We start from the raw sequence: 12,754 nt of genomic DNA, 5'->3' as shown, positions 1-12,754 counted from the left end.
TATTTTAACAAGTTGCTATTTACCGAAGTAATTTACAGTACAAATTTGCTAGGCTGTTACCAGAATACACAATGCATGTGAGCCTAGGCCTTAAATGGCATACCCATAACAACTGCAAAGACATTGTACTTTTTATCATGTTGTAACTAAAGTAATGCAAAGCCTGGATGCTGCTGTACAAGTACTTTACGCTCAGTGGCAGATAAGTTCCTTAATACTTGCACAGTTAATTTGCATTTTAGTATTGCTTTAGAAGTTTGTTAATGTGCACAGTATCGTAATTTTGGGCAAAAATAGTTGAATGTCATTTAAGTATGCGACTAAATGAATGTCTTTAAAACATCATGATGTTTTTCAAAGAGAGAGCAGCAAACTGCACAAACAGCTGGATGAGGTGTTGCTGAAGCTTGAGCCCTTAGAGAAACAGACAGTGGAGTATGAACAGATGAAGACAGAGCTGGAGAAAACTACGGTCTGTATTCAAACGCACTAATTTTTTACCATCTCTAGAATTCAAACTTTTAGCAGTTGCTACCAATACCAGTGAAATTCTCTGATTCTCTTTTCCAATTTTAGTACATATTAAAAACTCTCACTTTTATTTAAAAAGTGAAATTTTAATAAAAACATTAACCAGTGTTTCCCACAGTGTAAATATGATTTCTTATGGGATTTATACTAGTGAACAAATAATTATCTTGAAGGGATAGTTCACAAAAAAATATATATATTTTTGACAAAAAAGTGAATTTTTTTACTATTCAAAATTGAAGCTGCATTACCACGAGGCATGAGCATGCTTTGAAAATACATTTTTACTATCTACCTACTCACTGAGATTAAAGCAATTGAATGACTGCACTTTTGTGTTGAATTTGTTGGCACTCTGTACTACCAATACTGTAGGAAGACTAATCTAAAATCTAAGTTAGAGTAGTCATTCATTACAACGTTTGTAAAGCTGACTCCAACTGGACTGGAAATATGTGCATGTTAATTTCTCCTTTTTTAAATTGCGCCACATCTCTGAGTGTAACCGGTGTAAACTAGTAGGTGTGTTCGACTTGACGCGGACCGACTGTGCAGACCCATAGGTGTATTACAGTACCATGAGAGCTATAGAGAGCAGACTGCTTCGTGCACTTTCGAATCGCTCTCGCGGATGTCAAACACTGCTCGATCTGTGTCGCGCCTCTTATCCAGGGTCCTTAGCTGATGTGGGGCCCAGTGCGGCCGCACCAGTTGCACCCCCCTTAGGGCGGCCCTGAGTCGAACACACCGGCTAGTGCTGCAGGCTTATTGGCTCACTGACGCTGATGAGATTAACGCCTTAGGTATCGAAATTTGGTACCGAACGACGAGACGTTTTTCGATACTTGATGGTATCGAGGCAATTCGGTCGGTGCCTAAAAAGTATCGAACTCGATACGCAGCCCTATCTCTCAATGAATGAAACTGACTGTGTCTATATTATTTTAGACTATATAACATTAAAATATTATTTTCAAATTAGCTTTTAAATTATTATTGTCCCTGGTTTAATAGGGTACTCTTGTAAAAAAATCAGCAGTGGCTTGGACAGACTTTAAAAATCAACTCCAGAATGAGCTTCAAAGAATTTAACAATCTTGGATTATGTCAAATCATCAACAGTAAAATCCATCTGAGTAATCCACGTACAAAGAATGGGCCCCTGGTGTACTGTACCTATTTTTTAATTGTTTACAAATCGAAACTATGACAGATGCTTTTCCTTTTTTTGTTGTTTATTTAGGCCTATACTTAAGTTTTGTTAGTGTTGAATCTGACATTCTAGAATTGAAATTCATTAAAAATATTTAAGTGTATGTTGTGTTTTTCTCTCAGGAAAGGAAACCTTGAGAATGAAATTTTGGTGCTGAAAGGTCTGTGTTAGTGATCTTATATTTTAATCAAATTGCAGTGCATGAATGGAAAAACTCTGCTTTAGATTTGAAATATGGACTATTGCACATATTAAAACATATTGGACTATCATACATATTAAAATATGTAGCATATTTAATTATTTCCTAATCTCCATACCTATTCTCCAGGAGTGGGTTTTGTGCACCATACAAGTTGGAAATAAAATCTTAATTAAAATGTAATTGTCTATTTGTACACAGAGGCAAATTTTCAACAGGACAATGAAATCATTGTTCTAAGAAATGAGAAGAGAAGACTTGAAGAAATGTTGTACACAACACAGGTTTAAATTTTTCTTAAACATTATATCCCCTCTGGTAAAATGTAAAGTAAAAGGCTATGATTTTAATGTGATTACTGTTTTTACTGATTTTTTATTTTTTTTTATTAGCAAAGACTCGGCAAACTTGAGGAGTTGTTCAACAAAGGTATAAGATGTGCATTCTTATACCTAGTAAATTGTATATTATTTGATCCATTGTTTTCCGTCATTAAATGAAATTATTTTTATCTTAGAAAAAAGGAGTATGTCTTCTCAAACAGATGCTGAGCCATTAATTGACAAAGGTATGTATTGTCTAAAACGGTTAGACTTTCCATTGTATGAAGAAATGCTTAAATATTTAAAAGAAAACAGCTTGATAGCATGGCACTTGATAATGTTTTCTTTAATTGATCATGCTTATTTTAGGCAAAGTCAGAATGCTGCTTGAAGAGCTCTGGCATTGTGTGGAAAGTTCCCAATCGCAAGAAAATCTGTTTCTCGCTGGTAATCATTCTTGCATTGATTGAACTTTTATTTTTCTAAAATGTATTTATTATCAGGCGACCAACGTTAATTCTGATAGAGGCAATGCGTATTTCTTTTGTAGGAGAAGAGGCAACACCCTTGAAAAACCAACTTCAAAGAATATCTTCTCAACCACTGCCTAACAGTCCTTTAGAAAGACAAATTTCTCATCCATCTCCTGGAAATCCCAGTCCAGAAACTCTATTGCAATCTTCAAAACACTCCACGCCTAAAACACCTCCTGAGGTCAATAGGCCTAAATCATCTCAGAAACCGATAAAGCAGAATAATGATCAACATTTCAGTACATCAAGTAGAAAGAGGAAAGTAAGTTCAGATGTGCTTGAACATGTGAACACTTGGACTGAAGATGCTACTAAATCTTTACTAAAGGAAATGACAGTTAGAGTTGGAGATGACTTGTTATATGGAGATTACTCTGTGGATTTGCAGGACATTAAAGAGTGGTTCAAGCCTTTGCCTGCAGCTTTATCTCCTGTGCATAGCCCCTCAACAGAGCTGGTAAGTTAGAATTTGTTTCAATTACATTGTAATGCTCAAGTGATTCAATTTCAATGACAGTCCTCCTGAATCAATTTGAGTCACTATGATGAAAGACCTGTGCCGGTACTATGATTTTTTTGAAAATGAGGACTTGAGGTGCTTCTCTTTACTTTTTTTTTTGCATCCTCGTTTCCTTTCCTCGCCTCCTTTCCTCATGTGTTTGCTCCACCCCCCAGGATGCGAGGGAAGGATGAGTAATGAGGGAATATGTTTAAGGAGGAATCAAAGGAAAGCTTATTTGTACATTGGAATATTCTTGATCACTCAAGCTTCACTTTAAAGCGTCATCTGCTGTCCCTTATGTTAAAGTTTGGTTAAAGGGGTCATCGGATGCAAAATTCACTTTTACATGTTGTTTGAACTAAACATTTGTGTTGGCAGTGTGTGTACACAACCACCCTATAATGATAAAAATCCACCCAGTGTTTTTTTTTTTTTAAATCCCCATAAACAATAACCCCAGATCAAGATCAGATCTCAGATCAAGCCATTCACAGATTCTTGGCAGAGTGATGTAGTTCTGCACAGGCCCCTCCCACGATTATTGATTGACACGGGTGCTTTATCACAGACCTGCCCTGAGTGAGCTGTCAACAGTCCGCTATTGTTTCAACACCGCAGTAGGTGTAGTCAAGAATGTTTCCTTAGCGATTGAGGTGTTTTGTTGTTGGATGTAATAATGAACATAGCAGTAATTTTTTACTCCCAACATCTGAGCCGCTGAAGATGCAGAGGATTACTTTTGTTTTTGAAGGGAAAAAGGATGGTTTTGTTACACTACCATTGAAAAGTTTTAACCAAAGTATGTTATAGACTTTTCTTTAAGACCCTGAAGAATCATATCAACTTGTGGAAAATGGACATCCGATGACCCCTATAAGACATTCATAATGAATATTAATAAAGCAAGATGTCCTGTTGAAATAGGCGATATATATTTTATTTAAACTGCAAAGATAAAACATAAATTAAAACTATTATGAGAGATGTGAAGGGGGAGGATAATTTATACATGTCAGGTTTTTCGTCAATTTCCAATTTTTTCTGGAACCTTCCTCCTCGCCTCCTCATGGTGCAGTTAGAGAATTGAGATGTTCTTTAAAGATTGCTAATATTTATCAGTTTCCGGGTCACAGGTTAGAGGACGGATGAGAGAGGAAATGAGGAAGCATCAGTTTGAGTATTGAGAAGCACAATTGGTCTTTGACTTTGCTGGTATTTAAATACAGTGATTTATTGTTGACTTTGCTTAGACTTTAGTTTATAATTTATAGCTTATAAACAATCATTCTTTCTGAGCCTTTCTGTTGAGATCAGTGTGAATATGTTAAAGTAAGAAATTAAATGTGCATTGTTTGGAAAAACATGTACATGATGTTTCATGAGAACACTTTCAACATATTTATTTTCAGCCCTCCAAAATTGTGTTGTAGAAATTAATAATACAAGTCAATTGTAATTTGAATTAAATAATAGTTTTAGCTAGCAACTGTGAAACTTTGCGTATCATCCCCAATATAGTGTTATCCATGGATATTCAACAATTATAGTCAATGGCAATTAATTAATTCCTTTTTATACTGGCTTGTAAAATGTGACTAATGATGTTCCTGTGTGGCCAGTAGTGGTAAAGAGATGTAGTATGACACTTTTCATTTGTTCTTTCAGGTCAGTGTGAATGAAGACCAACCGATGTCCAATACTACAGAGGAATATCAATCACATAATGGAAAACAAGAAGGACTATCAAGCTTACATAAAGCTATTCTTCAAAACAACACACAATTAGAACCTTCAGATATTGAGGATGAGAAGTCACTGCTGAAAGAAGAGGTGGAAAAATCTACTGTACTCTTGTCACCAGACACTCCTGCGAAAGTAGTTGTATCTGCAGATAACATTGCAAAGACATTATCTGACAGCCATCACATGGAGGTAGAGGATGTGTTTGATGTAATGCATGGCTGTATGGGCAGTACTCAGAATCAAACTGCAAAGTCAGGTATAGGAAATAGACACGGTGTGGAAAGTTCTTTAGAAAATGATAGCACACAAACTGCAGTAGGGACACCACTGATGAATCAAAATGGTGAAAGAACAGAGTTGAAGGATACAAAAACTACTAATAATCTTAAAAGTCTGTTGGAAAACTCAGATCTGCAGCAGCATGTTGAAACTGAACTAGTGCACCCCAATTCTGTTCACTCTGCAGAATGTGAAACTTCTCAGGTACAGCCAAATGTGCCATTGGCATCAAATGTCAAGAGAATTTCAACACTTTATGTGAACTATAGTAAATCAGACAGTGTTGAGAATAAGACATCAAAGAGTTCTGTACCACTAGAAATGAAGACTGTAGCAGATATATCAACACATGGAATTCAGAGCAGACTGGCTGATCAGTCTGAAGAGGATAATAATCTAGAGCCTACAGAATATCAGAAAAGTTTGGATGTGAGAAAAAATGGAGGTGCTTGCTCTTCAAGACCCTCAAAGGATGAGGAGTCATCATCAGAAGATGAAGGGTTCTTTGGTTTAATGAGAAAGGTTAGGGGTGTTCACTTAAGGTCTGAGGGAAGGATCCCATCAGAAGAGTTGGACCATGTTTCTAGGAATAAGCAGTGCTCCACTGCAAAGCAGATGTCCAAAGATGAGCCTCAGGAATTTCTTTCTGAGAACAGAGCATTATCTCACTCTAGACTTTCCACCGTGATCATGGAGTCTGAGGATGAAAAAGATTCTGAATGCCCAGAAAATGACAAAACTGTTCAAAATGTGTGCAAGTTACTGAGTCCCGAAATCAAGTTTAAGGGTACTAAAGAAAATGAGTCGGAGAGCCCAAGAAAAACATTGGTGCAAATGAAAAATGAATCTTGTCAGCAGGTAAATGGGATGTCAGCTGATACCCAAAGCCCCAGTGTTGAAAATGTTGTCAGTGATATTTACAACAAGGAAATATCAGGAGATTCTGCAGTGGATAGTCTTGAGGATACCAGAACACCATGCCAAGATACTCTGGATCCAGAATATACTACCTTTGAAAAGGGTGGCAGTATTTCAGTTGTTCCAGGTCTTAACACAAAAACCCATATTACACCAACCTCGTGTTTATCTCTTGGAAGGGTTCGAACAGAGATGGGTCCACCCCTACCTCCAGTTGTTATGCCACTGACTGCTACTCCTCCAAGGTTTGGAAAACATCACACTCCTTTAAAGCCTACTTCAGTATCCTCAAGATTACCAACTGATGAACCAACGATGCCATCTGTGCCTGTTTTTGATTCAGCTCTTCCAGATGCATCAAAAATGTCTCCGTGCTTGACCACTCCATCACCATCTTGTGGAGTTCCCTCCTCACCACTGCAGTTTGGATCAGCTACTCCAAAACATGCTGTTCCGGTCCCAGGAAGGCTCCCATCATCTGCCTTATCCTCTTCCCCTCCTGCTGCTTCACAGGAAAATTCCATGCAGATGCTAGATTCTATGTATCCTGAACTCTCTGCACGTGCCCGCACTTTAAACATACTCCGTGGGAATGTTAACCTGACCCGAGCTGGAAATGAGAGTGGTACCTCCCCACCGCCTGTTAACCAGATATCAGGAAATAAAACGATCAGTTCTTCATCCACTGCCTTCACCAAAACAGAGCAGAAACCAAAAAGGACAGGTGTAAACATCCTATTGCCAAAGAGTGCTAAAAGACTCAGACTTGACAACTGTTCACCTGCTCCTCCCGGTGTTGCTTCTCCTGCAGAACAAGTAATGGATCATCAGACTGTTATTAAAAGGGAGTTCATCAAATCGAACCAAGAAGAACAAAGAATTGAGAAAGACAAGATAAATGACATCAATTGTCAGATCTCAGAAGTGCTGGCCAAAGTTGGATTGTCCTGTTTTGATGTATTGCCTGTTGTTAAGAGCCATGTGTTCGTTGGGAGAATATCTCAAGTGCCAATTTTGACTGATGAAGAAAAGGCTGTAATTGCTCATTTTTGTGTGAATCAGGTATGCGTTTATGCTTTGCACAATTCAGATGGCTTTTCTAGTTACTGCAGTCTTGAGGATATTGATGCACACCTTTTTTCCTGTTTCTTTAGTCTTCAGCAGAAAAACTCATATCTGCCATTTTGACTAAATTAAAGACTGAGAAGAGCATTCTGAGTTATGATAATGTACAAGCTCTCTGTAGAGTCTACACAGGGATATGTCGCCAGATAGGAGACTATCAGAAAGCCCATGCCTTTGCATACAATATTCTCAAACAAGGTGAGTTTACAGCAACTTCTTTCATTATATTTATATGATATGATCATTCAGCCTATTTCTTTTTAGTTCTTTACCCATTTTAAATGTTTATATTAAATTTCTCAGACTCCGACTTAGACTTTCAGAGACTAATTATGTGTTCTATATGGAGTTGTTGATTCTATATGGATTCTTTACTCACAGATTTTCCTAATGCCGCCAAGCTAATTTTGTTCATGGTCACAACATGGCCAAGTGTGCTATTCCATGAGACCTCATTGTGCAAAGCCATTCATACAGTGACCAAGCTTAAAGCGGAAGATGACATTTTGGAATACCTGACTAAATATCTACACTGGGATAAGGTATGCAGTGTTTAGGGCTTTTTATTTTGCTTGCATTCTCTGATGGCTGGAGCTAACTACCATGATTTATTTCTTTACCAATAATTATTATTACAAACTTATGAATGCTGTAATTTCCATCCTGACCCTGTTAACTTTCCTCTGGGCATCATATGTATATAGAGTGGCCACATAACAGTGTAATGTTTTTTTTTAACCTTTAAATTAATGCATGGAACTAATGTTTTTATGTATTTGCATGATTAAGTTGAATCATTTTATCAGTTGTCCCTTAATATTTTCTAGAGTCCACCTGATGACATTCATAAATTGATTAGCAGCACAGTGAAAGCACTTCAAGAAGACAAAGATTTGACATTCCAGAAGCATGATCGTCATGGTCATGACCTTTGCCCAACTGCATGGGAGTACATACATACCTTGGATCTCTTGTGTGCACATATGAAGTGGAAATGGACACATGATTATGTTATTGGGTATATTTATCTACTGCATATAGAATGTTAAATCATTTTGCATCAAGCATACTTAATATATTTTTCAAAAATAATAAATAATATATTTGTCATGATTTTTTTTTTTAAAGCAAAGAGCTGTGGCCCATCATGAACACTTGGGTGACACAATCAAGGCTTCAGCAATCCCCAGTCTGTGATGTTTCTGTAGCAGCTGTTCTGCGATTGATTGGTACGTTGTTGAGTTTGCATGAAGTGATTAATACTGTATTTAGTTTTAAAGTAATTTTAAAGTTTTATATTAATTTTAATCTAAATATAAAAAAATTAAATCTATGAAGTTAAATTATAATAATGTTTTATACTTTCTAACTAATACAATTCATTTTACTTTCTAAGTCTTTAATTTAAATTATTGGTTTGATTCATTTTCTTTAGCTCAATGGTGCATTTCATAGCAGCACTATGAGTCAGAATATCATGAAAAATAGTGGTATAAAAATCCCACAAATTAGCCTTTTAAGAGATTTGAAATTTGTCTTTTGTTTGTATTCTTCCAGGACGACTTGGTCAGTTAGGAATGAAGCAGATGCTATGTAAATCAGTCCAAAATGTTGCAAAAGCTGTAAACCTCTTTGGAAAACATGGTATTACAGAAGGTACTGAACCTCTTATGTAACAACTGTAATGGCAAATTAAAAATATTTAAATACATTATGGTACTTTGCTTAGTAGTTTTTTTTAATATATAAACCCACCATGAATCACAATACAACCATTTGTTGTATCATTGCAGGTGTGCCCAATGAGGTGCAGTTGTCCGCTGTCTATGCCATTTATGACCTGGCACCCTGCAACCCCAAAGATGCCCTGGAGGCTCTAGCATCATGGCGAAGCGAAACTACACAGCCAGTACCCTCTGCTGTGACCAGCTGCATCACTCAGATTGGCTCCCTTTGTCGTCAAATTAAATCCTGAACTTTTTTTTTTTATCACTTTTTTTTTTATCCTCTTTTTGTGGTCGTTGGTTTCTGGAAATCAAGGAAATCATGCCGTTCTTGTACATTTATGTATGTTATGTAGATTAAAGAAAATAACTTTATACCATAAAGATAATTTGTATTGAAATTAAAAATGTTTTTGTGTTTCTATTTTCAGGCTAGAATTTTGAAAGAAAAAAAAAATCATTTTCTGCTTAGAATATTCTTGATGCATTATCTGCTTTTGTCTTGATTTGATTAGACACTTGAGACTGTTGTTCCTTATGTAACATAGCCTTTTATAATTTTAGTTCTGAGTATTTTCATGGCAGGTTTTGCTTTAAAAACAAGAGAACCTTGATCTAAAATTCCAGTTAGGAATTGAAGGTAAATCGTGACTGAAAAAGCAACTCGTGCTGTTTCGCAGACTTGACTTCTAAACCGTCTTGACTGCAATTTATTGGGAGCAATAAGCTGTGACAAGGAGGGTCAATTTGATCTAACAATACAGTTGAAATGATCTATGTTGGTAAGACATTTTGTTGTTTAATAACGGAACTTTCCAGCTGCAGACCCACTCAAATTCTGTTGCCGGCTGAACCACCATTTAGTGCTTGCTGTTATCATTTTGGCATGCTATTGCTTTAATTTTATTAATGTGGGGAAGTTTTTATAACATTAAATTAAAAACTCTTACCAGTTAAAGAAAAAAAATTATATATATATATATATAGAGAGAGAGAGAGAGAGAATTGGAAATAATTCACCAAATTGCTGAAGAAAAATAATCCTAGAAATTCCACTAAATGCTCGCATCACATTTTTATTGGATTGGATAAATGGGTGTGGAAATTGGAGGGGGTGTGTTACGCCTCCAGAAAGAGTTTAAATTTCAGAGACATGCGCACTCCAGCAGAGATGGAATGCTCTGGATTCAACAATTCGTTGGAAACCAGCTCACGTAGAGGATTCTCGGTTTATTTATTCTTCCCGGGATTTTTAAACTTATTCTCAGCGTCTTGGAACTCTTGAGGACGTCTGTTTAGCCTTAGACGAGAGTGCTTGTGAGCTTTGTAACGGTAAAGTTGGATGGATCCTCGGGTGGCTTGAATTCAGCTCGAGCAGAAAGGACCTGCCAACGCTTTATGGATGTGCGTATGGGAAACCTCGCAAAGGCGAAACCACTGCCACTCTGCGGGTGAATACACCTGCGTTGGCGGCCAGCTTTATGAAGCAGTTTTCGCTGGTTCCCACCAACACAGCTGGAAAGTCTTTTAACAGCAACTCCAATCAGCCTTATAATGATAGTGGTGCCATGAGGTCTCCAAACGCATGTTCTGATACTGCACCTCCGTATGTCACCCCTATCGGAGTCAACGGTAGTGATTCTTCATCACCTTTATCTTCAGGAGATTCCGAGAGTGACAGTCCGACATTAGATTCCTCATCCGCCACTGGTGATATTGGCGCAAATCCAGCCAAACTTCACTTTAACTTTACTGAACATATGCACAATGTCAGTAACCGTTTGCAACAACATTATCAGCGGCTGCAGACACAAATAATGATGGATAACCAACTTAAACATCCAGTAAGAAAGCGAAGTGACAAAGTGAGCACATATGGAATGAACTACTTTTTGTCCCACTCTAATGGCAGTCATTTACAGGCCTCTCTCATCTTTTTAAGTGGGAGAACTTGCACAATTGGTGGCTGACTAAATACTTTTATTGCCCCACTGTATGTGGGGCCCCATTGGCAACTAGAAGATACAGTCCAGGTGTCAACGGGTAAGAACATTTTCCCTGTATTGGTATACATTTTTCTCATTGATGTATTTACTTAAGTTGGTTAACTGAGCAGGCCCAGAGCAATGTGACAAACTGTTGAGCCAGAAAAAAAAACAAATAAGCAAGCTTAAAGGAGACATATTATGCCCCTTTTTACAATATGCAATATTAGTCTCAGGTGTCCCCAGAATGTGTCTGTGAAGTTTCAGCTCAGAATACCCCACAGATAATTTATTATATCATGTTGAAAATGCCAATTTTGAGTGTAAGCAGAAACAGCTGTTTTTCGGGCCTGTCTCTTTAAATGCAAATGAGCTGCTGCTTCCCGCCCCCTTTTCCAGAATAGAGCTGCGCCATTACAGCCGGTACCTGTTAAAAACATGTTTTGGTTCTGATTATCATGTATCTGAAATCATGCGTTTTAAACCATATGAGTAAAAATACTTCTGATATACCATTTTCTGAGAGCACACATCCGAAGCACACGGACAGAAAGCAGCCACCACACAGCATGTGAGTACTAAACTAAGTTCTCATTCACACGTTTACGTTAAAAACACACATGAGTTACAAAAACTGTTGTCTGTGAAGGTTAACAGCTGGGAAATAAATCGCTTGTTTATTTTAGATCTGTGTGGCAGCAGCAATATACAGTAAATAAATCAATAAATCCTGCTTGTCTCCTCTGAGGCTGGGACTGTAAATAGTGTTCTAGCTGTGCTCGTCTGTGCAGCCAAAGACAGAACAGTTAGCATGTTTTGCTCAAACTTTCGCCGTGGCATTAGAGCTGGTACACCGTTGTCACTTGCCAAATCAAAATGACTGCGCCATGAATGTAAATTTCCAGATTAAGGGGCTGTGATATTATAATGAGATCCTTTTGCCACATCACCAATGGAGCGAAATCTGACGCGCTCATTTTTTCAGACACTTGCAGAAAAAGGCTTACTAAAACAAAGTTAATGTTCTCCAGTTAAAGTTACTGGGTTAATCTTTTTCACGTCAAGCTTTTAATCTTTGCCCTAAAGGTGTAATAGATTAACTAATGCAGGTCTGTATAACTTTTCTTCAGTTACTATTGAGGTATTTTGATTCCATATTTGGAAGCACAAGCACCTAAGGGTTTCAGAGCATCTGAAGACCAATCAGCTTGTATGGAACGATATTCCGGACAATTTTCAAATAGAATAGCAAATTGTATTTTCAATTGCGTTTTCAATATGTGGACGCATAAATTGTGACATAATCCAAATGCAATTGCAAATCCTGCATTAGCGTTTGCATTTTCGCTTTCGCGAACGCACAGTGACGGCCAAATTTCAAATGAAAAAGCAAAGTCCATTTGCAACTGTATTTCCCATGTCTTAGGAGTTACGAGCCTGTCATATTTAAATAGCAATATTAATTACCAGTCTGCTTTTTCACTCTCGCTGCGTCGCGCATGTAACCTGCCAAAACTCAAATGGAATCGCAATTCCTTTTGCATTTGAATTTCCGATGTCTGCATGGAAAGCTGCCAATCAATGTGAGGGGGCGGGGCTATACTAGGGGGCGTGTTTGTGTTGGGAGGTGACGTCACTCACAGACGACCGTGCAGAATGCTCTGATCAATGGAGGT

The 12,754-nt window shown here is 37.5% G+C and overlaps 1 protein-coding gene across 2 annotated transcripts in view; it reads left to right on the top strand.

Annotated features, from left to right (window-relative positions):
* ice1 (KIAA0947-like (H. sapiens)) overlaps positions 1-9,440 on the top strand; it is a 16,616-nt gene extending 7,176 nt beyond the window's left edge. The window contains exons 10-23 of one of the 2 annotated variants that reach the window (XM_016251669.1): positions 1,867-1,904; positions 2,148-2,230; positions 2,339-2,375; positions 2,464-2,514; positions 2,639-2,716; positions 2,820-3,064; positions 3,191-3,259; positions 4,970-7,306; positions 7,399-7,567; positions 7,751-7,911; positions 8,197-8,387; positions 8,498-8,598; positions 8,927-9,025; positions 9,163-9,440. In XM_016251669.1, coding sequence (XP_016107155.1) covers positions 1,867-1,904; positions 2,148-2,230; positions 2,339-2,375; positions 2,464-2,514; positions 2,639-2,716; positions 2,820-3,064; positions 3,191-3,259; positions 4,970-7,306; positions 7,399-7,567; positions 7,751-7,911; positions 8,197-8,387; positions 8,498-8,598; positions 8,927-9,025; positions 9,163-9,344 — 3,841 coding nt within the window. In that variant the 3' untranslated portion in view covers positions 9,345-9,440. Of the gene's footprint in view, positions 1-1,866; positions 1,905-2,147; positions 2,231-2,338; positions 2,376-2,463; positions 2,515-2,638; positions 2,717-2,819; positions 3,260-4,969; positions 7,307-7,398; positions 7,568-7,750; positions 7,912-8,196; positions 8,388-8,497; positions 8,599-8,926; positions 9,026-9,162 lie in introns of both variants that reach the window. The other variant, XM_016251668.1, reaches the window with a different exon arrangement.
* The last annotated feature ends 3,314 nt before the right edge of the window (positions 9,441-12,754 follow it).

The sequence above is a fragment of the Sinocyclocheilus grahami genome, unplaced genomic scaffold, assembly GCF_001515645.1.
Source record: "Sinocyclocheilus grahami isolate Dianchi unplaced genomic scaffold, SAMN03320097.WGS_v1.1 scaffold1066.1, whole genome shotgun sequence".
Classification (NCBI taxonomy): Eukaryota; Metazoa; Chordata; class Actinopteri; order Cypriniformes; family Cyprinidae; genus Sinocyclocheilus; species Sinocyclocheilus grahami.
The sequence above is the reverse complement of the archived record's forward strand: the minus strand, read 5'-3'. Positions and strand labels throughout refer to the sequence as shown.